Genomic DNA, 25,704 nt, shown 5'->3' with positions numbered 1-25,704 from the left:
TTTGACATAAAAAAACAGAAAATAGGTTATATGTGCCTCTGGGAATTGAAGACTAAACTACGAATGGGTTAACAAGAAAAACACATAAAAACGTCTCAATGGGCAATTAAAATATTCAATAGCTTTGATAGCGTTTTGAAGTGAGCACCAGTCATATGGGTGTCACAAGTTAACCCTCTATTGTGTGGAAGCTATGATGCTTGACAAGGGCTTCTGTGCCTCAGGTCAGGGAATATGGAAAGTCTTTGTTTTTGAGCATAAAACCCTCTGGTACACTGATCTCTAGGTGCCAGGGTCTGGCAACAGGAAAAAAAGAGGAAGTCTGATCTTCATCACCAGTATTTGACTACACTGTGATTAATTAGGTGAACATGTGCTACCTTCTGACTTCTTAATGATTTTTGCAAATAAATAGACTTCATAAACTCTTTGGGTTCCCCCATGGGTTGTGGTTCTAGTACTATAACAACTGGTGACCGTGACAGCTTCAACTGGTTTTGGTTCCTACAATGATTATTATCATTCTTGACCAAAATAAAAATAACTCTAAGGGCTGAAGAAGTCTGTTGGATGCAGTTGTAACCTCTAGATGTTCCCAAGCCGGTTCACACCAGGTTAGCACAACGTGGAAAAGTTGTTAATCAGAATCAGCACAGGTGATAAAAAGGTGGCCACGCTCGGCCTGCAGAGGAACAGGAGACACCCAGACTGGTGTTGAATGGAAAACCCCGTGGGAACGTATCAGCACACCACATCGCATTCACTGCCTGCAAAACAAAACAATATTCAGCGCTCAGCGTCATCCCCTCGGTGTTGTTGCCGAAGCATTGTACGTCCCTGCCGCTTAGGTGTCAACAATAACCGCTTTGTTTCCTTTGTTTTTTTATTGCCTCAGGCTGTTTATATCTGCTACGTGTTACCAAATCCTGGCAAAGGTGTTTATGTTTTGCTGCCCACATCTCAGATTATAAGTGACGGCTAATGCTGAAAACACATGCCACGGGCCCTGTTGATCCCTGTACAAGTGAACACTGGTGTGAAAACAGAAAAATAGGCAACGGCCAAGTGATCCCACTCCCACACACACACACACACACACACACACACACACACACACACACACACAGGCATCAACAATATCATTAATGAACACAATAGTGGTTAGAGAAGGCGGGGATTACCCTTAATCTGGAGTATCTATGTGTTTGTTCAACAGGGCAGATACCCACCATAGATCCATAGCATCTAATTCACACGGACACCTCACTGAGTGTAATCTGCTTGGTGCAGAGATTAGAAAAATTGTGTTTTGGGGGTTTGTGATTGGGGGGAAAAGGGGGGGGGTGAGCAATGATCTCCAAATTACTTAATTGCCGAAAATGATCTGACAAACAGACGTGTGCTAGGCCCCTCGCGGCCCAATCCTCTCGTTATTCTGCACCACATTTTTGCGCCCTTCCGCTTTTTCTCTAAATTGTGATCCACAATGTGTTGATGGAATCATGCGTGGGGAGGAGGGCGAGCAGCCAGACGATGGCAGCATTTCTGCAGCTTGTTATGACACAGGGGCCTCTGACGCACTGGCTTTGGTCGTCCCTCTTCTGTGACATGGCTGTCTTTCATTCAACAATAACATGTTTGAATTGTTTTTATAAATGTGCAGCAGGAGCCCAAAGGAATATAAAATAACACAGAAATAACACAAAAAATGTCCACCCTTTCTTCAGCTGTTTTTTATTTACCCTTTTCTACAACAGTTAATGTGTATAATGATTAACAGATGTGTACACTGCTGCCTATGGGGGAATAGATGGTGGGGAAATAGGAGCCATTGAGTTCGAGCAGCAGGAGAGGAATATCCACAGCTTTACAGACTACAACGCTCCTTACATAACAAGTGTGGTTTACACCTTTTACTGCCTCAGCATTATGTTACACATCTCAAATCCGCATTAATCCAAAATCGGTGCGTCAACTGCACCGTGACACACTAATGAGTATTCCCCTGGTGCAGCGCACATCAGCCGAGTATTGGCCGTGTGTTTTGCCCACACTTCCTTTCTACAGTTTGCAGGAATTGCTGTTATTCAACGGGCTTGTGATTTCGGTTTCTTAACGACGGGGCTGTTGGAAAAGCCAAAGGGGAGGGGGGAGGAGAGGTGGGCGGGGTTTGCGCGCTTTGAATTATTTAAACGGCCAATACGGAGCGTCAGTTGCCACGTGACGGACAGGCACGACCCCTGCAGCACGCCCCGCCCCCTATGACTCCGTGTTTTATTCTGTTTTTAGAGCAGCAGCGTCACATGTTGTTTTTCTCCAGGATCGGATCAGTCTCCGCTCTGGTTCCGGCTGCGACGCTTCTTCTGCCGTGGCGCGACCGCGGGCGCAGCTTTTGACGTTTGCGATGAATTAGAATTTATCTTTTCTTTTACTTTTTTTAAACGGAGCTCTTTAAAGTATTTTTGGTTGCCAGTAAAACATAAAATAACCAAACAAAAAGGCCTGTCTGTAACTTGGAGACGGAAAAAAAAAAAAGACGTGGAGAAGAAATGGCAAGTCCTCCGGCGACGGGAGGACACCTGTTACGCGACGGGGCGAGCGGCGTGAAGAGGTGCGGATACCTGAGGAAGCAGAAACACGGACACCGGCGCTTCTTCGTGCTGCGCGAGCCCACGGAGCGCGGCCCCGCGTGCCTGGAGTACTACGAGAGCGAGAAGAAATGGAGGAACAAGTCAGCGGCGAGGCGCCTCATCACTTTGGACTCGTGCCTGTGCGTGAACAAGCGCGCCGACGCCAAACACAAGCACCTCATCGCCCTCTACACCAAGGACGAGTACTTCGCGGTGGCCGCGGACAGCGAGCAGGAGCAGGAGAGCTGGTACGCGGTTCTGACCGACCTCATAGCCGAGGGGAAAGTGTATGACAGCCCCGCGTCCACATCCTCCCTGGTGGGCTTTGAGGAAGCCAGCTACGGGCTTATGGCCCCCGCGACGGCCGCCTATAAGGAGGTGTGGCAGGTCAACCTCAAGTCCAAAGGCCTGGGTCAGATCAAGAACCTCACCGGGGTGTACAGGCTGTGTTTGTCCAGCAGGACCATCAGCTTCGTCAAGCTGAACTCCGAGTCGGCCGCCGTCAGCCTGCAGCTCATGAACATCAGGCGATGCGGCCACTCGGACAGCTTCTTCTTCATCGAGGTGGGCCGCTCGGCGGTGACCGGGCCCGGCGAGTTCTGGATGCAGGCGGAGGACTCGGTGGTGGCGCAGAACATCCACGAGACCATCCTCGAGGCCATGAAGGCCATGAAGGAGCTGTCCGAATTCCGGCCGCGGAGCAAGAGCCAGTCCGCCAGCACCAACCCAATCTCCGTGCCCACCCGGCGCAACCTCAACAACCTCCCCCCGAGCCAGACGGGCCTGGTGAGGCGATCCAGAACGGAGAGCGTGGCGGCGACGTCCCAGGGGAGAAAGTTCACGTCCTGTCGGATCAGAACGGCGAGCGAGGGGGACGGGAGCGTGACCCGGCCCGTGTCCATGTCCATATCCGGGAACACCAGCCCGAGCTCCGGGAATCACCTCATCAGGTCCAACACCCTCAGCAGTGGGCGCACCTGCAGAATGCTCGACTCCTCCTCCAGTCTGCATCATAGCCGCTCCATGCCGGTGTCCAACTCCCCGCCGGGCACCTCAAGCCCTGTCAGCATGTCTCCCAGGCGGGGGGGCAGAATCTGCACCCCCGATAAGGCCCGGCGGCCCTTCAGCTGCAGCGCTTCTATCTCCGGCTCCCTCAGTGACACTGGCTTCATGACGTGCGACGACTACAGCTCCAGCCCCGGGGAGCTGCGATTCATCCCCCTCACCCGCAGCGACACCCCCGACTCCCTGTGCAGCACCCCCCCGTCCCGCGACATCAGCGACCCCTGCGGCTACATGATCATGGAGGGGACAAACGACGGCGGTCCCGGGGCCGGTGGCGGCGAAGGTCCGGCGAACCACGCGGCGTACAGGAAGCGGACGCACTCCCTCACCACGCCGCGTCAGCAACGGGTGGTGGCGCCGCTGTCGTCGGCCTCCCTGGACGAGTACACGCTCATGCAGATGGCCCAAGGACAGAACTCTCACTCCGCCTCGCCCAAAGTGTGTTACCCTGAGGACTACGGAGACGTCGAAATCGGTTCGTCCAGGAGCTCCAGCAGCAACCTCGCCGATGACGGCTACATGCCGATGACGCCCGGTGTGTCGGCCGAGTCGGGCAAGACTGACAACTACATGCCCATGAGCCCCATGTGCGTCTCTGCACCAAAGCAGATCGTGAACCCGAGGGTGCACCCCCAGGCGGCTGCCGGCGGCGGCTTCAAGACCAGCTCCCCCTGCAGCAGCTCCCTGGAGGACAGCGGCTACATGAGAATGTGGTGCGGCTTCAGGTCCTCCGCTGACAGCCCGGACAGGCAAGGCGAATACATGAACATGTCGCCTGGGAACCCTCCGCCGCTGCAGACGCCCCCCGACTACTACGTGGGCCCGCTGGCGGCGGAACCGGTGAGGTCGGCCCACCAGGCCGGCTCCTCCCTCGCGACCCCTACTAAACTTCAGGCCTCCAAGATTGAGGAGAGCAGCCAGTATGTGCTGATGAGCCCGCAGAGCTTGAGGCAGAGGACGGGGGAGTCCGACTACTATTCAGTGATGCAGCCCAGCGCGGCCCAGAGCTCCCCGCTGAGCCCCTCGCTGCCCTCTCCGGTCCGACATGGTCGTGCGGAGAACCTGCACTACAGAGGGCGACTCGGTAGGCCCAACAGGCTGTCTCTGGACACCGTGAGGACCCTGCCCAGCATGAATGAGCACCCGCTGCCCGGAGAGCCCCGGAGCCCCGGGGAGTACATCAACATCGAGTTTGCCCGATTCTCCGTCGTCTCCGCGGAGAGCCAGTCGCCATCGGCGGGCTCCACCGTCGGGGGCCCCAGGAGTGCCTCTCTGACCGACTACATGAACCTGCAGCTGGGCTCGCGCTCGCCCAAGAAGACTCCCGCTGAACGCCTGGGCACGCTCCCGGAGTTACCCGTGTGCTCTGGGGAGGACGGAGTGTACCGTCTGGCCGGCGAGCAAGGCTCTCAGGCCCGTGGTGATGAGGAAAAAAGTGACTACACTGAGATGACATTTGGGATGACCAGCTCCCCTGCGCAGCTCGTTCCTCAGAACACCGCAAGGTATGTGTAACTGTGCTGGGAGGTAATTAATTAATAACGTGGATATTGTCGATCTAGATATTTAACATTATCCTCCGCTTTTATTTGATCTTAAATGTATATTGGTGGTAACAAGATGGATTTTTAAGAACTTTTTTTTGGAAGCATGACAGTGAAATGTATTTTCTGACCCATGTCATATTTTGAACTTTGTTCCACAGCTGCCAGAGCGGCAGGGAGAGCAGGCTCTCTCTGGAGGACCAGGGAGTCCCAGAGGGCATTGGGGTCTTTCTGATCGGGGCCACCTCTTCCTCCGCCGTGGACCCCGACTGCTCCGCCAAGGTGATTCGGGCCAACCCGCAGGGACGCCGGCGCCACAGCTCCGAGACCTTCTCATCCACCGCCACCGTGACGCCGGTCTTCCCCTCCTTTGCCCGCGGCGACGCCATGAAGAGGCACAGCTCGGTGGAGAACATCTCGTCCCGGAGCAGCGAGGGCTCCGATGAGGAGTACGGCAGCCCAATGAGCCGGCATAGCTCCGCTGGCTACCCCAACAGGCTCAACTACATTGCCTTGAACCTGCTGGACAGCAGGGATGTGGAGAAATGCGGGGAACTGGCCGGCTTCAAGCCCAGCAGCAGCTGCAAAGCGCGTATCAATGGATTACACAGCTCACCATATGTCTGTTTGGGGTTCAAGGAGGCCGCAACCACTGCCAAAGGTGAGTCAGGTCGCTGCCGAATGTGATACTGATAAAATCGACAGCTTTTTTTTTCATTTTAAAAGCAGTTTGGCTTTGTAGCTGAAAATAAAAAGAGAAAGACCTGCACCGAATATTGAATAGAACAGCAAGAATGAAGGTAAACTTGTATTTCCTGCGGAAATTCAAACCGTGTCTGTGATCTTAAAGCCCTGATGCTGGTGCTGCCTTCAGGTGCTGCTCTTAAGCTCCAACTTCCGAGTACTTATATTCGGTTAGCATCAGTTTTTGGGCGGTATTTGCACTTAAACAACATGGTGCCACGGGTATCTGTATCAAAACGAACAGGGCTGAGTCCTGAATTTAGCTGCAATCCTTCAACCTTTTTACTGTTTTTTTTTTTATTTTGTTATTTTATTCCCGTCCATATTTGGTCTAAGCAAAGATTTCCCACAGCATTTGAACGCAGCAAAAACGTGACCAGGCTGAGCGCTGTGAAGTAAACAAGCAGCACGGGGAGCAGGACGCGTCACTGTGGGCCGCAGATACTAAAAACAACAACTAAACGCTTCGTTATGAATGAACTGTATTTGCGGTGGGGAAAAAATGATGACACAACGGAGATTCTTTAAAGAAAAGCTACTAAAAGGTCGCAAGTGGTGTGAAGGCTGAGCCTCCACTGCGGTGTTTCGGTCGGGTGGGCTTTCGGATGTGTTGCACATCAACGCGACCTCTGCAGACCTCTTATTCCCACCATTCCACCATACAATGTATACAGCTGACGTTGTAAACCAGAACAACCGCACACAGTGTTAACATTGAAGACCCCCCACCACCTCCCCAAAGCTTTGGGCACAGTGAGCTTTCATATTTTGTAGAGGGGAGGGGGGCTGCACAAGTGGACGTGTGTTGTATCCTTGCAGAGAGCGGGACGACAACAACAACTCCACCACCTTACGGAGAGAGAGCAGTTATGTGGACTTTTATTTTGGTACAGAAGAAAAAGAAAACAAGTTGTCACGATCAGGAGATGGAGGGGGAGGGACATGCATGTGGACTCTCGCACGTACGCATGCAGGGGTGTGTTTTTCTCCTGGGAATGTTTTTTTATTTTTATTTCTTTTAAGAGTGGGAGGGAGAGATATTTTCCAGTGCCTTCTCGTTTGTGGGAGGGAAGTCAAGGAATGCGTGCATAACTGGGGAAGGCACGTGCACGCCGCTGCACTTCTGCCTCATTAGGCAGTTCACTTGGCAGAAGTAAGAGAGAGGGATGACCAAAGTGCATTCTGGGAGCGTTGGACAAGCGATGGCTTGTTTGCCGTACTTGGTCCCAGCGTTGTGATGCGAAGCGAGGTGATGCAGGTCAAAGTGCACCGCCTGGGTTTTCTTTTAGCTGCCGGACGCTTTTGGTTTTTATGTAGTTGCCAGGACCCCCCCCCCCCCCTTTCCCGACTTTCGCCCGTTGTGACAGCTGGATTACGTTCGTTTCGATCTTCCACCTAGAGCCCGGCTTCAATGTCCTAAAGCATAGCACGCAGGGAGAGGGGGGTTCAAAGTGTTTGTTTACCAGCCCATGTGACCCGAGAGGCCACGCTCATCTCTGCTCTCCTGGGTCCTCATATTGCAGAAGCTTCTGTACCAGACCCAGATTAGCCAAGTCGGCCATCTACGTTTTCGCCTCATTGTCCAATAATTACCTTATGTGGTGAAGCGCGCCCCCCCGACTGTTTTACTGCCCAAAGGAACCATTGAGTGTGTCTGTGTAAAATTCAACGGCCAGATTGGAAGTATTTGTATCCATTGGCTCAAATCCCGCTTCCAGGACACATCATTCACTCGGTAGTAGAGCGGGTGATGTCATCAGGGGTGGCGGTGGTGGATCCACATGCACCCAGAGCGTGTTGCATGTGTACCAATGCTACTTTCACATCCTGTGTGTGCGTTGCAATGTTAACGGGAGCGAAAGGGGTCTCGCGTGCCAGCCATGCATCCCTAACTCGCTGTGAGCATGCAAAGTAGATGCGGCCTCATAGCAATGTGATCTTTTTTTTTTTTTAAGGGATTTTATTTTTACTTTGGATTTTATTTTTTAAAGACTAAATAGGATCACTAATACGTTAATATTTTGCATTTGCAAATAATTATATTGTCACATAGCAATCTTTTGGAAAAGTTTTGTGAGTCTGTGGCGCCCGTGCGGCTCGTTTAGATTTTCCACACTTCACACTGTTTTCTGACGATACTCGTAAAACGTTTTGGTTTTAGTCTTCGGCCTAAAGCTGCATTCCCTGCACATCAGCTCAAACACTCACTCGCACTCACACATTAGCCGTTGAATCGGTTATTTACGTCCGCGTTGAACCGTCGTTAAAGCAGAGACCCTGCAAACATAACAAAACGGTGCGAAAAGCCGAGCCAGGAAATCCAGAAATGCTGTGTTACTTGATATATGGAAAGCAAACATGCACACGTAACACCGCAGGCTCCTGTGTCAGAGTTTCCAGGCTGTGTGTGTGTGTGTGTGTGTGTGTGTGTGTGTGTGTGTAGTGTGATGGCACGGGGGGGCTAAAGTAGGCCGGGATGTTCCAGACAGAAGCGCTAGCTGCTAGATGACTGCATGGCCAGCATTGCCTACATTTAGACAGCCACAGCTCCAGATGAGATTACAGCCTCAGTGGGCGGGATTAGACGGCCAGAGGTAGATCAATGAGGGCTATTCCGTTTATCAGCTGCCGGGTGGACATTTTTGTCACCCTTTAGCAGATCAACACTAGTCCCAATTATCTTTTAGAGACATCTCTATAGAGAAATATCGGCGTGCCAACAAAACGCTCTAGATTGACAAATGGCACGACAGGGACAAATATGTGCTATGATAGTAAATGATGTAAGACACAAGGATTTATCCCCAGATTTATTGACTTAACATCCAGTGTCCAAAACTACCAAGCTGCCTTCTCTGTTTTATCATTGTTTAAGAATATAGTTTCTCCCCTCCTTCAGACCTCCACTCTGACTTTAAGTAAATCCTTCCTTTTCTGCTTGCAAGGCCCCTCCCCCCCCTTACACACACACACCAATGTCAACGGTGGCCACACCATCCATCACAGTTGTCCATACAAATGCATGGTTAGTTTGTCTGTGTATGACATCAGAGATGTATCAGCTACTGTAATGGTAGCTGGTTCTCTTCCGCTCAGCCGGTGTCCATAGCAACAAAACAGCGCGACAAGAGAACCCCCCTCCCCCCCCATTCTTTTTATCCACCTTATGTAATAACGGCTGCTACCCGCCAGCCTCTCACTTCCACCACCAACCCCCCCGCCCCCATGAACCGTCCTTCAAGCAGCTTCCTCAAAACAGCTGGTGCGTTAAAGGACAAACCACAGGTTTGGTTGACCAGTCCCGATCCGAATCGTGGCTGCAACAAACCAAAATGTGTACGAAATATCATCAATACATACAACTAAGGCACATAAAACAATCAGGTTAAAACATCTTTAATCCCTGCTGATCAACACCGTTGTGGGGCACTCGCTGTTCCTGTTGTTGGAGCTGCTTTTCCCAGCGTCCCTTGTTGTGGCACAGACACTGCAGCGCAGTCTGAATGCGTTGGCTCTGTACAGTATGAGACTGTTCCCTCAGACCTCTCTGGTCTGCAGGCTCTGAAAGGCCTGCGTTGTTGGCATTGGTATTGTTTGTAATAAAATAAACCGGTTTTCTTTTTTTCATTTTTTATCAATTTTTGGTAGAGGGGAGCTCTCATATGCAAGCATTTTATACATTATTTGCATTATTATTTAATAAAAACATTTTTATGCAGTTTAATATTTTTGCTTTTTTTTAAATCCGATGTTAAGAATTGTATTTATTGTCCAAAATCGTAATATTTCCCTGACAGTTGGATGCAAATGGTGACAAACGCTCATTCTACACCAAAGTGTGTTGACAGGACGTTCCCACTAACTCTTTTGTTTTCCTCTGGTTGTCTCTTTCAGATTGAAAAATTCCTCGATCCGTTGAATTGGCGACTTCACCGACTTGCTGCTCAGCAACAAACAAGAATCCACTTTGCCCTCCAACTGGGCTCTGCGCCCCTAAAAGACTGTCTGGACCCCCGGCAACGATCACACAGACTCTTTTAGGAAACAAGCAGGTCACCGTCTATGCATGTCATTTTGCTGAAGGCTGGACAGGTGGGTGCGAGGGAGAGAGTGGGTGTATGTTTGGTAAGTCTAGTCGCTTTCAGAGGCCATCTCACCTGTGACCCACATTTAGGCGCAACAGAAGCAAATATATTTAGATAGTAACAAAGCTCCACGGTACCCATATACTATTTATTTACCTGAGGGTGATTTTACAACTGCCTGTGTGAATGTGAGTGTGTTTCTGAGACAGTAGTACAACCAAACGGTACAACAGTGAACAAAGAAACTCACCATACAAATTGCCCAGGGAGTGAAGATACCAAGGTACAAGGAGTATATAACTATATTTAGATTAATGTTATTTATTTTTGGAAGACAAATGTTTGATAGGACCTACCCAATGCCTTAATGTCTATACTGTCCTTGTGTTTTTTATGAAATAAGAGAACTATTCTATTACGATATGTCTGTTTGGGCCTCCATCTCTATATTGTTATTCTGTGGAACTTCAAAAGCTTACCAGTAAAGATATTATTTCCGATATATATAGTAAGAGATTTATTGTATTGATATTAAAATATTTTCTTAATAAATCAGTAATTATTTATTCTTAGTTTATTTCATGTCCAATCAATGCGCTGGACTTACAGAATTATATTTCTAAATGTTGTTAAGAGTTATGCATGTCTTGATAACTCAGCTCAGACCCAACAATATTAGGCATCTGAATGCACTGAATCCCACAGTTCCTCAGTCACCTGAGCCCCTAAAACCTCTCACACTCCTACCTTCAAACCGTCGCGCTCGACGCAGGCCGCTCTGCTGTGATATCATTGGACTGTACAGTTGAGGTGGTAATGGAGGGGGCACAGTGGAGACGGTTTCTGGTCAAACAGTGAGGGCGGAGGTGAGGGGACCGTCGCAGAAAACAAATCGTAAAATTAGCACACATAGAAAAGGGCCATCAAATCAGTGCATCTAATGCATGCTAACATTTGCCACTATCTCTTGCTGGCCGACATCAGCTGACAATATTAGCCAATGTCAGCCAGGAACTACCGTTAGCTTACGTCAGCCAGTGGGTAGCTAACTGTAGTTCCTGGCTGACATTGGCTAATATTCGGTACAGGCTGGCTATTGGCTACCATTAGCAACCTAATGGTGACATTAACATTAGCTACAAAACTGTTGACTGTAATGAATTTAACACAACGGTTGTATTGCTCATAGTTTGCTTATAGTTTAGTTTGAAAAATGTTCTCTTCTCTTAGCTTTTGTAACATTTTCTGAACAGCCGCCACTACGGCCAGTGACAAAAGCGGAACGGATTGCTATCATTAGCTAACGTGTGCTATGCTACCATAAGCAATCTTGTTTCTAATTGCTTTTAAATTTTAACTTTTCAATAGCTAAAAGAAGAAAATCTTATTTCTTTCAAAAGTTGCACTGACTCAAAAACTGTAACTGAATCTTTGAACCTCCATATTGGCCAACAGATGGCGAGTTGACATAATCTGAAACCCCCCCTGTAATGTCCTGACTGTTTGGTCGATGAGTCGCCCACTGGACCGACTCCAGCAGGCTCACGACCCCCTTTGGTGTATAGTGGATTGTAAACCGTTTAACCACGTCTGAATGTATCGCTGAGCTGGTAGGAACACCGCACAAACATATCGTGAGTCACGGTTTTCACAGAGTTTAATAATATTGCAGCTGTAACATACTAAAATGTGGTATCTATTTATCTACAAAGTCTTGAACGTGTATATTGTGTACATAGAAAGAGTTTAACTTAAAACAATATATTCAATTAGATTTGAGCTATGTTGCAATGAGGTTCCCGTGTAAAGACTTTGGCTACAGATTTTTAAAAGGGGGATGGGATTTTTGCTTTGGGGTTGTACAGTATATTGTATGCTTTTCTCCCTTGCAGTTTGACTATGAAAAAATAGTCTGTCTATTTTATTATACAGATCTCTTTGCCTTGTTGACTCACTTTACCTAATGGCATATGCAATAGTGACATGAATACAATATAGTTTACAACTGTGGAACCAAATGTAACATTGCATTGGTGATTTGTTTTCTTCTTGTGGCAAGCAGACGCTGTTTTGCTCCATGTACATTTCTCTTTCTGCCAAGTGTTTTGTTTTTCTTGCTTTCTTCAACACGTCTCAAAGCGCTTTACCCATTTCTGTGTCCGCGGACAGACTGACTGATCTTGGGTCTACTCAATCTGAAAGCTTTGTTGTCTTCCATTGTACATAATTCAATATACTGTTTATTGTGATGCTCACAAAAGATGATTATTATGATTTATAAATCCTGATAGTCAAGTATTGCTTTTGTCTGTATTGATTATGGATAGCAACCTAAATAAATAAATGAATTTATTTAAAGAGCTACAGCTTGGCTTCCTTCTTTATTCCCACAAATAATATTTATTAGTTTTGGTGTCTAATATCTAGGCCCTTTTTAAATACACTGATATGACATTATTTAAAAAAAAATACAAATAAAATGATCATATAAGAAATACCAATTTCTGGCAGTACAGTAAAATAGAAATATTTATTTTTGTCTTACAAACATTTTATACTTAGATATTATTCTGAAATGTCTCTAAAATAATTATGTAGTATGCATAACATTTAGTAATTCATTAGCATTAGCATTAGCTAAGCTGCTGGTCAATACCAGTATTCCATAAACCTTTAACATGTAGCAAGAACAATGTTTTGTTTTACAGATGTCACATACTTGTATGGAAAATATCTGTGCTGTTAAGAAACATGTTTTCCCGGGGAGCAATTAGGGGTTAGGTGTCTTGCTCAGGGACACTTCGACTTGAGACATGGGGCAGCTGGGACTCGAACCACCAACCTTGCGGTTCCCAGCGCACCCACGACCCCAAATGATGAGCCTCACACGACTACAAATCCCATCCTGCCCCTCCTCTTCTCCCTCCCTCACCGGAATGTGAGCACAACTTTGGCACAAAGTGTAATGGCTTCCTGAAGAGAGGCTGATATCCTACTGTGCCCCCGATCTGTGGGAGAATGAGGTGTTGAACTTTCCGGGCCATGCTTTTCCCTTTCCGTAAGTGTTTTTTTTTTTTTTTTCATACGGGGGCCCGAGGCGGGAAGCTCATACTGAGCCAATGACTTCCTTCCAAGCCACGCGTCCCCAGGAAGGACTTTGTAGTTGGAGTCTGGAGGTTCAGCAGGTTGGAAGCACGAAGTGAAACAACCCATTCCACCGTCTCTTTTCTCCCACACGCTCACAGCAGCTGTTACAGGGACCTTGTGGGCCTTTGCTGTGCAGTTATGTTTTTACACATTTCCATTTTCAAATTTGAATTATGATTTCTCTTCCCAAGGTTTTGAGACTGCTTCTTCCAATGACAAATGGAATTTGTTTTTCAAAAACAGTTTACCTGCAAAGTGCCTAATAAGCCTAACAATACAATAATCTCTGTGCGTTACATACAGAGCTAAAGCTAGAGGGGGATTAGCCGAGCTTAAAATAGCTGAACAAAAATAGAAATTCCCACTTTTTAAAGAATTTCTAAACCCTGTTTCCCGTTAAAACCACAAACCACCATTGTTATTACATATAGAGTTATTACCCCGATTCCAGTCCTTGCTAAGCTATTTCCTAACGTGCAGCCCCACAGTGCTGCTGGCACGGCTTTAGTCTTTGTGAAGGCTCAGTTAAAACAGGTTTGAAACCCAAAAGCGTGGTGAGTTGGTCCCCAGTCAGGAGATAAGCAATCCGACAGGGGAAACGGGACATTAGGAACTGACTAACACATGTTTAGTCAGCCTGTCTGTCCCTTTTAAAACGCAGAACCCTCTAGATTATGATTATTACACACACACACACACACACACATATAAACTCACACTTCTGGTGGTGTGTATTAATTAGCAACATGACACTGTCAGAGGGGCACTTCTCTGCTGCCAGGCAGAAACCAGCCTTACGTAACCCAACCAAGCCACCAGGAGGGACAGTGTTCCTCACCCTTCTCGCCACTGTGTCCGTCGCAAGAAATGAAATCTGTATGGGCACATTTGTGCTCTGAAGGCAAACCTCAGGAGAAAACCCCAACATTTTTTTGACCAACATCTTTTTTTTAGTCACTGCTTGTTGCCTCCTCAACATAGAAAACAGCTTAGTTAATCAAGTGTGACAGGGAAGCGAAATTGTCAACCCTGCGCAACACGGCTTTGAAGGTTCCTAAAATACAGTTTACGGGATGCTGCTCTGACGTTATTTTGTGTGTGTGTGTGTGTTTCTATCTGATCTCTATTCCCAAATTTAGGATCCCATTCACCATCACATCCATGCACACGGAAACAGACGAACGAGGAATTCATTCAGAATGGAAATCTACATCATCATCACACCATCTGGAGGCTCCATCTTCTGCGACTCACTGACGAAGTCTCGAGCCCCCAATTACCAGTGAAATCAAGTGCGTTTGTTAAAGGGGAAAACATGAAAAAAAAAGTTTTAAAAGATGTCAACAGTAGATGGTGGAATGGCTGCTCGTGTCGCAAACAGCAAAGAAACAACTCAAAAAATCGGATACTTTTAAATCTAAGTCATGCAACATGAAGGCGGCACTGTAAATCCACCCCGCGTACCCCTGATGCGTGGGCGCCTTGTTCTGCAAAGAGAGGCCCAACAGAACTTCAAATAGCAACTCCGGACCATGCGCCCCGTGGACCCAGTGCACCAAGTGCACATTCAAGCTGCGTGTGTGGTATTCACTGTAAATTAGGGTCTTCTAGCTGCTCTTTTGCCGACCCCGCGCTCCACCGGGCCTCCCTCCCTGCCGCAGCTCTCCAGGGGATTGAGAGTCGCTGGCCCCATTATTTCTCCCTGGATCAGCCTGAGGAGGTCTTTCAGCCGGGGCTCGCCGGCTCCACTGCGCAGCAGCCGGGCAGAGCCGTGACCCACTTACAGGATCCAGTGCTGACTCTCCACAGACAAGAGAGAGGACAGGGGCACACAGCACCGGTGAGCCCACATGGAAACATAACATACTGACATATATTTTTTAGAGCACAATACTTAATCAAAATACTCGTGACAACATAGTTTTGCGATACCATTCTTTGAAACCTGAGATACAGCTTAAGGAACGGTTGTCATTTAAGGGACTCATAGTACTTCTGTTTACACTGTCTTAGATGGGTTAGCGTTGCTTGCTTCTGGTTTCTCCTCCTTGTGGAAGTTTGGTTTTATTTGGTCCAGCAGATCCAGCAAGACATGTAACTTTTCAGGTGTTGATTAATGTGTTCTGTCAAATGCCATTGGTGATTAACACTACCGCCCACAGCATGAACATACGCTGCTGTTGCGATGGCCAATCTTGATCAGTTACCAACCTGCACTTTCTTTAACCTCCTTTTCTGGGAGCATCAGCACTTTAAGCTATACAGAGGTCAACAGGCCAATCAGCCCTGATGCATTCTCTCTGAACCTTTTTGGCTTTTACCAGCCATCACTTCTGCATGCCTTCCCAGACGGAAAGCTGCCTGAAGGCGAGACATCTGGATGCTTGGCTTGGTGCCTTAATACTGGGCGTTTTTTCATTTTGATCTGTCCTTTTTGGACTTGTTGCTGCAAAACAAGTGAAAAATTCTGGGTCGAGATGTCAGCTCGAGAGCCTCACGGGACCACTCTTCTCTCGCGCTTATGTCTGGTGGTTTATATAGGGAGATCTAATGATTAAGTAGCATTAATTGATACTAATTTTTGAACAAATATTTCAGATTTTCTCTTATTATTCGGAATTATATAATGTTAATACGTGGAAAGGTTTACTTGAGGAGGTTTGGCGTATCTTTTTTCTGCGGGGGAGCCTTTACATGCATGTGACTGTGTGCCTGTGTGTGTCAATGGAAAGTCTCTGCGGTTATGTATATCTCACTCTGTGGCATTCAGACTCCACATGTTTGGACAGCATGCGGAGTCCATGTACCGCCCCCTGTTCAAAAACACTCTTGCTGCTGTTTACCACACTGGCGGTGGAGTGGAAGACTCCAGCCTGCCCGGTCCACGTGCCGCCGTATCAGCGGACGCTCTCTCGCGCCTCGTCAACATGTTTTCCAAAGGAAATCCTCCAGGAGGACGCTGTCGTTAAAAGACACTAGCATGAGTTGACTCATATTTGTTTCCCAATGAGCGGGTGTGACAGCTAGTGGGTGGCATGGACTCAGCTTATGCAGATCACCATCTACTGGATGGGTTTTTCTTCCATGTTCAATGTCCTCATTTTGTACAAAAAAATGGTTTATACCCAATCACATCATAGCGGAAAGCCTTTTCAGTCTTGATGTGCAGAGCAAAAAGTAAGAGGAAAGTTAGCAACTAACGAAGTGATCAAATAGTTCTACAAGAGGATAAAAGCAAGCATCAACAAATCAACAAATCCAAGTCCGACAAAGCCCCAGTCAATCAAGGTGTCCCCCAAGGTTCACTTCTCGGCCCCCTCCGCTTCATCCTCTACCTGCTCCCCCTTGGCGACATCGTAGGCCACCATGTTCTCCACTTCTACTTCTACGCTGACAACACCCAGCTCTACATCTCCACCAAATCCATCCCCCCCACCACCCACTCGACCATCACCAACTGTCTCTATTAACACATGGATGCAAGCCAACTTCCTCAAATTCAACAGCAACAAATCTGAAATCCTTACAATCACACCACAATCACTAAACAAACCCCACCATAACTTCTCCCTGTGCATTGATGGCACCACTGTTCTTTCACATATATGTAACCTTGGCATCATCTTCGGTCAAACCCTCTTCTATGAACACAATGTTTAATCACATCTCAAAAACATTTCCCGTCTCCCCCCTCCATCCCTTCTCCAGCTGCCGAAACATTCATCCAAGCCTCCATCACCTCTTGACTGGACTACTGCAATAGCATCTTATATGGCTCATCCACCAAATCATCAACAAACTACAATACATTCAGAACTCAGCCGCTACTCTACGCTCCCGCACCAGAGATGACATATTACAGTTTTCACAACCTTTCAATGTCTCAAACTATTTATTATAAACGGCCTTGGGATTCTGAGACATTTTCATCATGATGCTTGGTGCTCAAACAGTTGACGGACAATGTTTTTCTTTGTGTTGAATTGTTAATGTGAAGATGTCATATCATTTAATCTGCCCAGAAAACAGTATTCTGTTGCTGCTGTTTACATTTTGTAATATGCAAACGTTCTCCTGTTTTGTTTTTGTTTTGTCTGTGTGTGCTGTGTAGTAAATGGGCCCTAGCTGAATGCTGTTGTGCATCCCTGTGTTGCATAATAACAACAAATGCTCCTGGAATGGCTAAAAGGCTTGAGGACCACATTTGTTTTCATGACATTTAATCCAGCGTTAATCATGACGCCCTGCTTTTATTCATGTCATCGTACAAATCTCTTGGAAAAATGCAAACATTCCGAGCACACTGTTTGCACTCTGACCCACATGCCTCACTGGAAACACGGGCCTTGTGCATGAGGTCTGAGTTTTAAGCACGCCATTCTCCATTGCAAAAACCCAAAACACGCAAGGACGAGATTAGGAGTTATGGTGACTTTGATGCACAAATACAGTGACGCCATGAAGCCTGTCAGCTTATCCATGTTTCCATCTGTGTGTGTGTGTGTGTGAAACATTTTGCTGCCTGAGAGCAAACATCATGAAACACACATGGCTATATTTGACATTACCAAAGACGCCGTGCTTTGTGCGATAACAGTTTTGTCCAGGGGTTATTCCCCTTAGCGGGAATGATTTCACGTCTCGTGTCTGCAGATTTGGGGTGTGACGTCATTTGTGTCGCCTGTGCTCAGGCTCTCTCACGACACAGGATGCTTCCTTTATTGGAATTAAACAACCTTAAGATATGGGGTAATCTGGAGGGAGCTTGGCCTTCATCTGAACCTTTATCTTAATTCAAATGCAGTATATATTTTTGTGTGTGATATATTCCTTTTTCACAGGCTCCAGTTTCCTGGGGCTCTGCGTGATAGACAGTGATGTTAACAGGTTTGCCGTAGTGGAGGAGGAGGACGTTTCAGAGCAGAGTCAGTGAGACACTGATGCTAATGAGGCATTAGTTTAAGCCTATAATGCGGACCATGGCAGTTTAACATTGAGGGCGGCCCCTTAGCGCACAAGCAATCTGACTCACTGGATTTGGGATGATACTACCGGCGACCCAGCTGCAAAACACACATTCAAATTCACAACTTTCTTTTTTTATGGATCCATTAATCTAATTGTACCTCTTTTATTTGTTGTGTATGTTAGTTGTAACAGCATCCCTCACATTACTTTTAGTGGATTCTTTGCAGCAGCCAATGTATCATCCTTTACAATAAATCAATAATTGCCAACTGCCAAAGAGTGTTTTGATTTCCTTTACGAAACCCCGTCCAGGAAGTCCAGCGAGATAAATGTCTTACCTTTGGGTGAGCGGGCTATGAAGCCAGCTCTGGTTTTGTCGCCCTACATTACTCTAATCTGATCCCTTCCATTGTACTGCTAATGTCGCTCCGTCTGTAAAGGAGAGCTGTGACAGCAGCACCATGGTCTCTGAGCCTATTCTCAGCCTGTAGCTTTGCGTCAGTACGCATTCGAGTCATGCTTGTGTGTGGATGTCTGCATTAAGACCATCTATGTCTTTATATGCACAGTAACGGCAGCAGCTGGAGTTTCTCCATTTTGCGGGTGTGTTGAATGAACGACAAGGAGAAGAATTTTGTGCCGACTCCTAGTAGAAGAGGATTTATGGGCGTTTTTTTGTTAAACCCCGACTTTTATGAACATTGCTTCAAACCTTTGCTTTGCTTTGCTGCATTGCCAAATGAGGACGACTGTATAAATCAATCTACTTTTGGCATTTAAACTGCTACTAGCTGGGGCCCTGGAGCAGGATTCTGGAAGATTTTTCTGCGACTGGAATGCCAGTGCTATGAAAACATACAAAAATACCCAGTTCATTACCTTTCCCCACGTTTTTAGTCTTTGTGCTAAACTAAGCTAACTGTCTCCAGGATCGGCTTCATATTTGATGCAAAGAAATGACAGTGGTATCAATCTCCCGCACAGTGGCCCTTTAAACTTTGTGGAAGAGGTATTAGAGTTGAGTCACTTTGCGTCCAGGAGATGTAGGAATGCCATGAATGCATTTGCTTGACTTTGTATAAAAAGAAAGCAACTTCAGTCCTGGTTTCTGCAGAACGCTGGAGGGAAAACATGACCATGTGTGTGGCTAGAGATGTTTCCACTGACACAAAACCCCACATGTTATTTTGGCACGTTTGCAGCAAATTTCCGTCTTCCAAACATTCTTTCAATGTTCCTCGTCCTCCAATGCTGCTGCGCTATGGAGGCAATACAGTCACCGTGGGACGCCGCGCTCAAGACGCGAGACACATCTTGAGTTGAAATCTGAACGCAGTCCAGCCGGTCCCTCGCCACTTTCAACCTTAGTCCCGGTGCTTGTTTACCTCCTGAGCAGAGAGTGGCGTTATCTAAGGCTTAATCTATCAGATTACCACCAGGTTACCACTGTGACCCGGGTCACAGGACAACACACACACACACACGGATGTAAACACTTACTCGACCAGCAGCTTAATGATACGGCCGTGCCCGTGTCGCAGCGGGTGTATCAGAAGTGTTCTCCCTGCGCACGCACCGCCTCAGCACACATGCTGCGTGCGAGTAAAGGTCAAGGACCGCGTCTGAGTTCCGTGTGTCCTAACGCGTGAACTTTTATGACCAATAGCAGGGCTTCTGCAGTCGCACGGCAAAGACAAAGGCCCACTCGGCTTACGCATGCTGAACACGAACACTTCAAAACTCCTCGGGCGTTGTTACCACAGAATGTGTTGAATGTTTGCTGTAAGTACACCGCTGACGCGTTTCCGTGATGTGTATTTTGTGCTGTTGACGCGCCAGACCCGATCAATATTTCTTTCCGGAGGTTTCCATTCGTGGAACCCGTCCAAATGCAAACTATGCGCCAAACAGCCCCCCTCCGTGCTGTGTGTGTCATCAGACTAGCTCAGAAACCTCCTGCTGAAAGTCTGCCGATAGCACCAATGGGTGTCAACAGGTTTTTTTTGTCACACAAACATGTCGGTGGGTTGGGAGCGTGCACGCACAAAAGCCCACGGAAACACGTGCACAGCCGCCCTTAAGCGCAATAGAAGTTGAGTCACAAAGCACTTTGCTTTGCTTTACAGGTGCAAAACATTGTATCACCTTTTATCTGAGTAAGATAATTACCAGGAATGTGTTCTCATTGGCCAATGGTGCCGCAAGCCCGATCCCATTTGGGGGAGCAGTCATTGTCTATACATCTCATTCAGCAGCCCAACGCCACCCTCCAAAAACAGAGTTCACACGAGGGGCATGTTTGCGTGCGCTGCAACCAAGTAGATCATCCGTCAAACATGCCAGCCACGGGGCTAAAGCTTACAGAAACAGGACACGGTCGGAGACACGGAGAGGAGGGGGGGGGGGCGCTTAGTGGAGAGCGGCATCACGCGAAGATAATGTGCCACAAAAACACATCCAGCCCTGTGCAAGAGGCCTACTCACTGGGCGCACGACTAACGTGAGTCTGTCGTTGTGTTCACGGCATGCGTGCCGTAAACAGAGCGTGACCTTTTTATTTTGTGTGGTGCCGCTTGCGTACGAAACTAAAAGAAGACACGTCTGCATGAGCACAGCGGTCGATTCGTCTTCTGAAGTTCTCTTTTTTCATACAAACCATGGCCGTTTATACTTGTTTTTGTCCCACTAATGTTTTTTAATGGTTTCCTTGTTTGTTTTATAGGTTGTTGCCCGTAGCCGAATCTATTGTTGACTTAATGAACCGTTATTAACTATTTGTAACTGCAAAACTGACCATTTGCCTTTTCTACTCTACTACGCTGTTTGCTTTAAAATGTTCTTTCCTCGGTTGCCTCTGTTATATGAGTTGAAGATGACCTACATTGGAGTCCACACACCAAAGGCACGACACTCCTGCCTGGCCTACTTGCGGTTGCTATTGTACGATCGGACAATTGCTTAAATGGAGAGCCAAGCAAAGGTAGCGCCCATTAACCTGAAATGATTAGGAGGAGACGCACCCAACCTGGCAGCCCAAGTGGCTTGTTAACTTCCAATTGATCTACATGGCATCATTACAAATGATTCATCATTTATCAATTTACACAACTTTGATACAGTGACACATTAGAAACTAGAGCAGTATGCACCTGAATGGCCTGCTGCTGTACCTGGTTCAGCCAAGACCGCAACCAGATGCTGACAATCCAGCCAGAGAGAGGCGGGGCGTAGATGTTTGTTTACAAATGAAAAAATTGTAGTCGCTGCAGTTCATTGGATCATTGGATTAGGAAGTGAGTGCCAAGTGTCCCAGATTGGCAACGGACACCGAGGGTCAAAGAGAGAAAAAGCACGGCAACAACACAGAGAAACAAACGCGTCTGTGGTGTATTACTGATCCCTCTTGGCAGGTTAAAGTAATCAAGGGAAATTCTTTCTGTAAGATTGTCAGAATGTGTAGAAGTCTATAAGAAAGTTTGGTGAACATTGTGAAAATTCACATCGGGACGTCGCAAAATAATTACTCACAAAGTCAACACACCAATCGGTGACAATACCAAGACTACGTCCACTTCCTATAAACGGTTTAGGCAACCATAACACAAGCGCTAACGTTAGCTTAGCACAAACCAAGAAAGGTACGCTAGCGAACTGAGTGAAAAGCACATTTTAGATGAATTCGAGCAACTTACCCAAAATCTCAAGTACCATGCTATTTAGCCTGTTCCGATCATGCTAAAGAAAAGAATGACGAAAGAATGACGCTATTGACATCGGGCGTTTTTTTGCTGAGACTTGTTGCACAGCAACGCAACGCAGCAACACAACAAAGCAACGCAACACAACGCATAAGAAGCGCAGAAAACTTCACTCCCCCTAAAGACGGTCACAATAATTTGCCTCCCAGGCGCCAAAAAGCCTTTTGTCTTTGGGCCTCAATGCAGTAAATGAATTAATCATGGTGGAAGACCTGGCAGGAGTGGCCGGGAGGTTCAAAGCTCACGTCCCATTTGATGGTATTTAAGATTATTTTATCTTAGTTTTCTGTCTTGCCAGCAAATGTCCCACTTCCTTGGAACTTTGCGTTGTCATTTATTTTAAATGACAACGCAATGTGTTGTTTTTCCGGTGATAACACACCATTGCATAAGAAGCATCAGAAGGTGCTTGTATGTGTTTGCATTTCTGATGTGGCTTGATAACAGCAGGAGGAGGAGTTATTGCTCCGGAAGCTCAAACAGTCATGTTGTTTGACAAAAACACTTTGATAGCAGGACTTTAGCCGATAACAACTGTGGTCACAGTGTTTAAAAACATACTGCGATCCATAATCAGACCTTGGTGACAGAGAAGCCTGGCATTATAAGTACTAGCACTGCAGGGGCATGTTTCAAGGAGCCTGAACCTCTACTAATATTATTATTAATAAAATACTAATTCCATCTTCTTTGAAGCAAATGATGAGTGGAACACTTACATTTCTCCTTAGAAACCAGTCACACAAATGCTTAAAAAGCTTAAAGCTCCTTTTACATTACATGTCATTTAGCTGACGCTTTTATCCAAAGTGACTGACTTTGCTTTTTTAACCCACGGTTAGGGCATCGGACACGAAGCAGCCAGGGTTCGAACCGCCAACCTTGTGGTTCCCGGTGCACCCTTTCTACTCCATGCACCAGTTTATTGTTATTGTCACTGCAAAGTCTGATCGAACCAGACTGACTCAATGACTGTGTGTTTAATAAGGTCAATGAAATACATTGTTGATGAACCATATCATTCTTTTGTTGTTTGGTAAACTGTTTAAAACGAGCCCATTACGTTTCCAAAGTGATTTTTTGTTGTTCAACCAAGAAAGACCATGTACTTTCAAAGAGGACTGAAACAAAAACAAAACAGCTGACTACATTCTCTGTAAATAATGATGAAGGATTAATAGCGCGTTATTAATCCAAAAATGGACTGCGGCGGTGTTATGTATAAATGCAATTTCCCCTTTAGGATGAATGTTTATTAGACAAGTAAAGTTCATTCTATCCTGAGATGCATATAGAAGGAAAACACAGGACTCCTGAGAACAGAGCCCTGAGGCACACCCCCCTCCAAGAGCACAGGCAGAACACACGACTCACAGGGGACCAACTCTTTCCTTTATGACATGTCAGAGGGGGGACTATTCAAAAGCAGGTCCTTATGTGTCATTCCGGGTTTTAAAGAAATAAATCTGGACGGCGTGAGAGGCATCACTTGGATTTGACACCAGCAGAATGGCTCGGCCCAGCGGGGCTTAGGTGTCAGTGGAAAGAAGTGCGGGTGAGAGAGTAGTGCGGTCGAGCCGACGCCTCCGTTCACACACAAATCCACTACGTTGATGATGGAGCCGGGCGACAGTTGACGGGGGTTTTCCACCGTTCGATTGGAACCACTTTAATCAGGCGTGAGGACATCTGAACATGTGGAGTGTTTCCCTCTGAGCGGTCGTCATGAAATATGTCACTTTTATCAATGAAAAGTCGTAACAGACTCACAATTTCCATGTAGCATTAAAAACAAGAACAACACTTACATTGACCTAACCAGCGCACGTTTGCTTGTTTTAATCAGATGCCCACAATCTAATCCTGAGCTTCTATCTTCCTCCGTCTGCTGCGAGGGTGGTTAACTCGCGCTTTAACCCACACATTAGGCCAAATCCAGGTTACCCAAAAGGCTACATGGGACTCTGTGACACCCCACTTTTGCCCGATCTTGCGCTGGAGACCCAGGCAGACGGATCCAAGAGGAAAAAGGGCCGATCGCAGAGAGGAACGGCAGCTACGTGTGAAGCTGATCCACTCGGTTTAGCGGGAAGTTCACTGGGTGCAGCGTGGATCGCTCTGCCAGCCGAGAGACGGCGAGAGAGCCCAGGTCAATATGTGGTGTTCCGCAATTACGGCGAACGGGATCTCCCTGTCCTGACCTCGCCTGACATTTGAGTACAATTACGCGGCCAGGAGTTTGATCAAGCCGCGTGGCCGCGAGGGAAGGCAAGTGTGAGGAGGAGTACTTTTTTTCTCACTGTGATTACAAAGCAGCCTCCGGGAACACATTAGGCACCGCACATTCTGTGCTCTTATACGTGTGCTGTACTTGTCAGCTTTGGCCTTTGGGCCAAACTTCCTGTTATACCACATATAAATGTCATAGCATTCTTCTCTGAATCTAATCAGAGGCAACAGAGGACATTGAACCCCTGAGGGGGAAATCATCTGACATAAGCACCGTCAAGTGGGAAGAAAACAATTTAAACCTATACAAACCCATGAGGCACGCAGTACTGTGTACTGATAGTACCTTCCACCAGTGGGGAACAATATGTACTGGCATGGACGGCCAAGGGGGGGGGCGGTTGGACGCTACGATTGATTTTTGGAAACATCTGATGACAAGTGGCAGCAAAGTCAGAAGAGTAAAGTACAATGAATATAATATGCAGTTATATAATACAACATAATACAATAAGTAGGACTTTACATTCAAATACATTGAACACAAAAAGCTTAAAGGTGCATTCAAACTGTTTAATATCGCACCTTCAGAATGGATGGAAAAGGGTTAATTTAAGAGGAATGTGGGCGTGTCTATGTAGTTTAAGAACTTATCACTCTAACAGCATCCTCCACACCCTCCCTACCGGTTTGTCAAAACCTTTTATCACAAGCCCATAGCGCTGATGACATCATGATGACATCATCAGGGTTATGATAATCTTCATTTTAAACACCCCCCCTCCGTTAAAACCTGACAGATTTCTTTTTTTTTAACATAAAATTAACTGAGAAGCCTTCCTTGGAAACTGTAAGAGTGCGGGCACTCGGGACACTAAGCGGTGGACTGGCTGAAACACCTGCCAGTCAAGCTGCTGCCGAAGCCAGTCGAGAGACGACCAAAAGACATTGTCCCATGGAGAAAAAAGTCTTCAGTGCCCCTCTTCACCCCTCTTTCTAGAACAAACTATGCAGTTCTGATCAAGGATGATGCTACGCAAACCTCTGCAGGAGCAACCATTGTTCCCGCCTTTATCTCTCGCGTGGCCGCCTGACCCGGTGAGGGTCACATCGGACAGCTGTCTTCACGAAGGAGACAACTGATCTTCTTCGAAAGCCCTTTTATACTCATCTATCCATGCTGGTGTCCTCACCGAGTCCTTCATGAGACACGCACACATGCACAATCACGCGTGCATTGAGTGATCAACGGGAAGCCTTTTTTTGGCAAACATCCTCACACCAATATGTCAGCAGCCAGCAGGGGACGGAAAGTGTTTACGGCGGCGACACGTCCCCAACAAGTCACTCTGAATGAGGAGGCTGACGCACACCGCTTAATCATCGGCCAATTCTCTCTCCGACCCTCCGTGCCTCCCTGCCAGAATCTCACTATAAACACCCACCCCCCCATCCTCCTCTTCCTCTTCTCCCCGAGTCCCAGTGCGAGCTGCTGCATGCCACGGAAGCAGTGACGTCAGTTGTTTACCGTCTT

The 25,704-nt window shown here is 47.0% G+C and overlaps 1 protein-coding gene across 1 annotated transcript; it reads left to right on the top strand.

Moving 5' to 3' along the window:
* Positions 1–630: 630 nt before the first annotated feature.
* On the top strand, positions 631–12,428 carry LOC120825688 (insulin receptor substrate 2-like). Its single transcript, XM_040187447.2, has 3 exons — positions 631–5,200; positions 5,401–5,900; positions 9,878–12,428. The coding sequence occupies exons 1-3, from the start codon at positions 2,550–2,552 to the stop codon at positions 9,880–9,882; spliced, it is 3,156 nt and encodes a 1,051-aa protein (XP_040043381.2). The 5' UTR covers positions 631–2,549; the 3' UTR covers positions 9,883–12,428.
* The last annotated feature ends 13,276 nt before the right edge of the window (positions 12,429–25,704 follow it).

This window comes from Gasterosteus aculeatus, chromosome 1, assembly GCF_964276395.1.
Source record: "Gasterosteus aculeatus chromosome 1, fGasAcu3.hap1.1, whole genome shotgun sequence".
Lineage (NCBI taxonomy): Eukaryota > Metazoa > Chordata > Actinopteri > Perciformes > Gasterosteidae > Gasterosteus > Gasterosteus aculeatus.
This window is presented reverse-complemented; position numbering and strand designations above follow the sequence as displayed.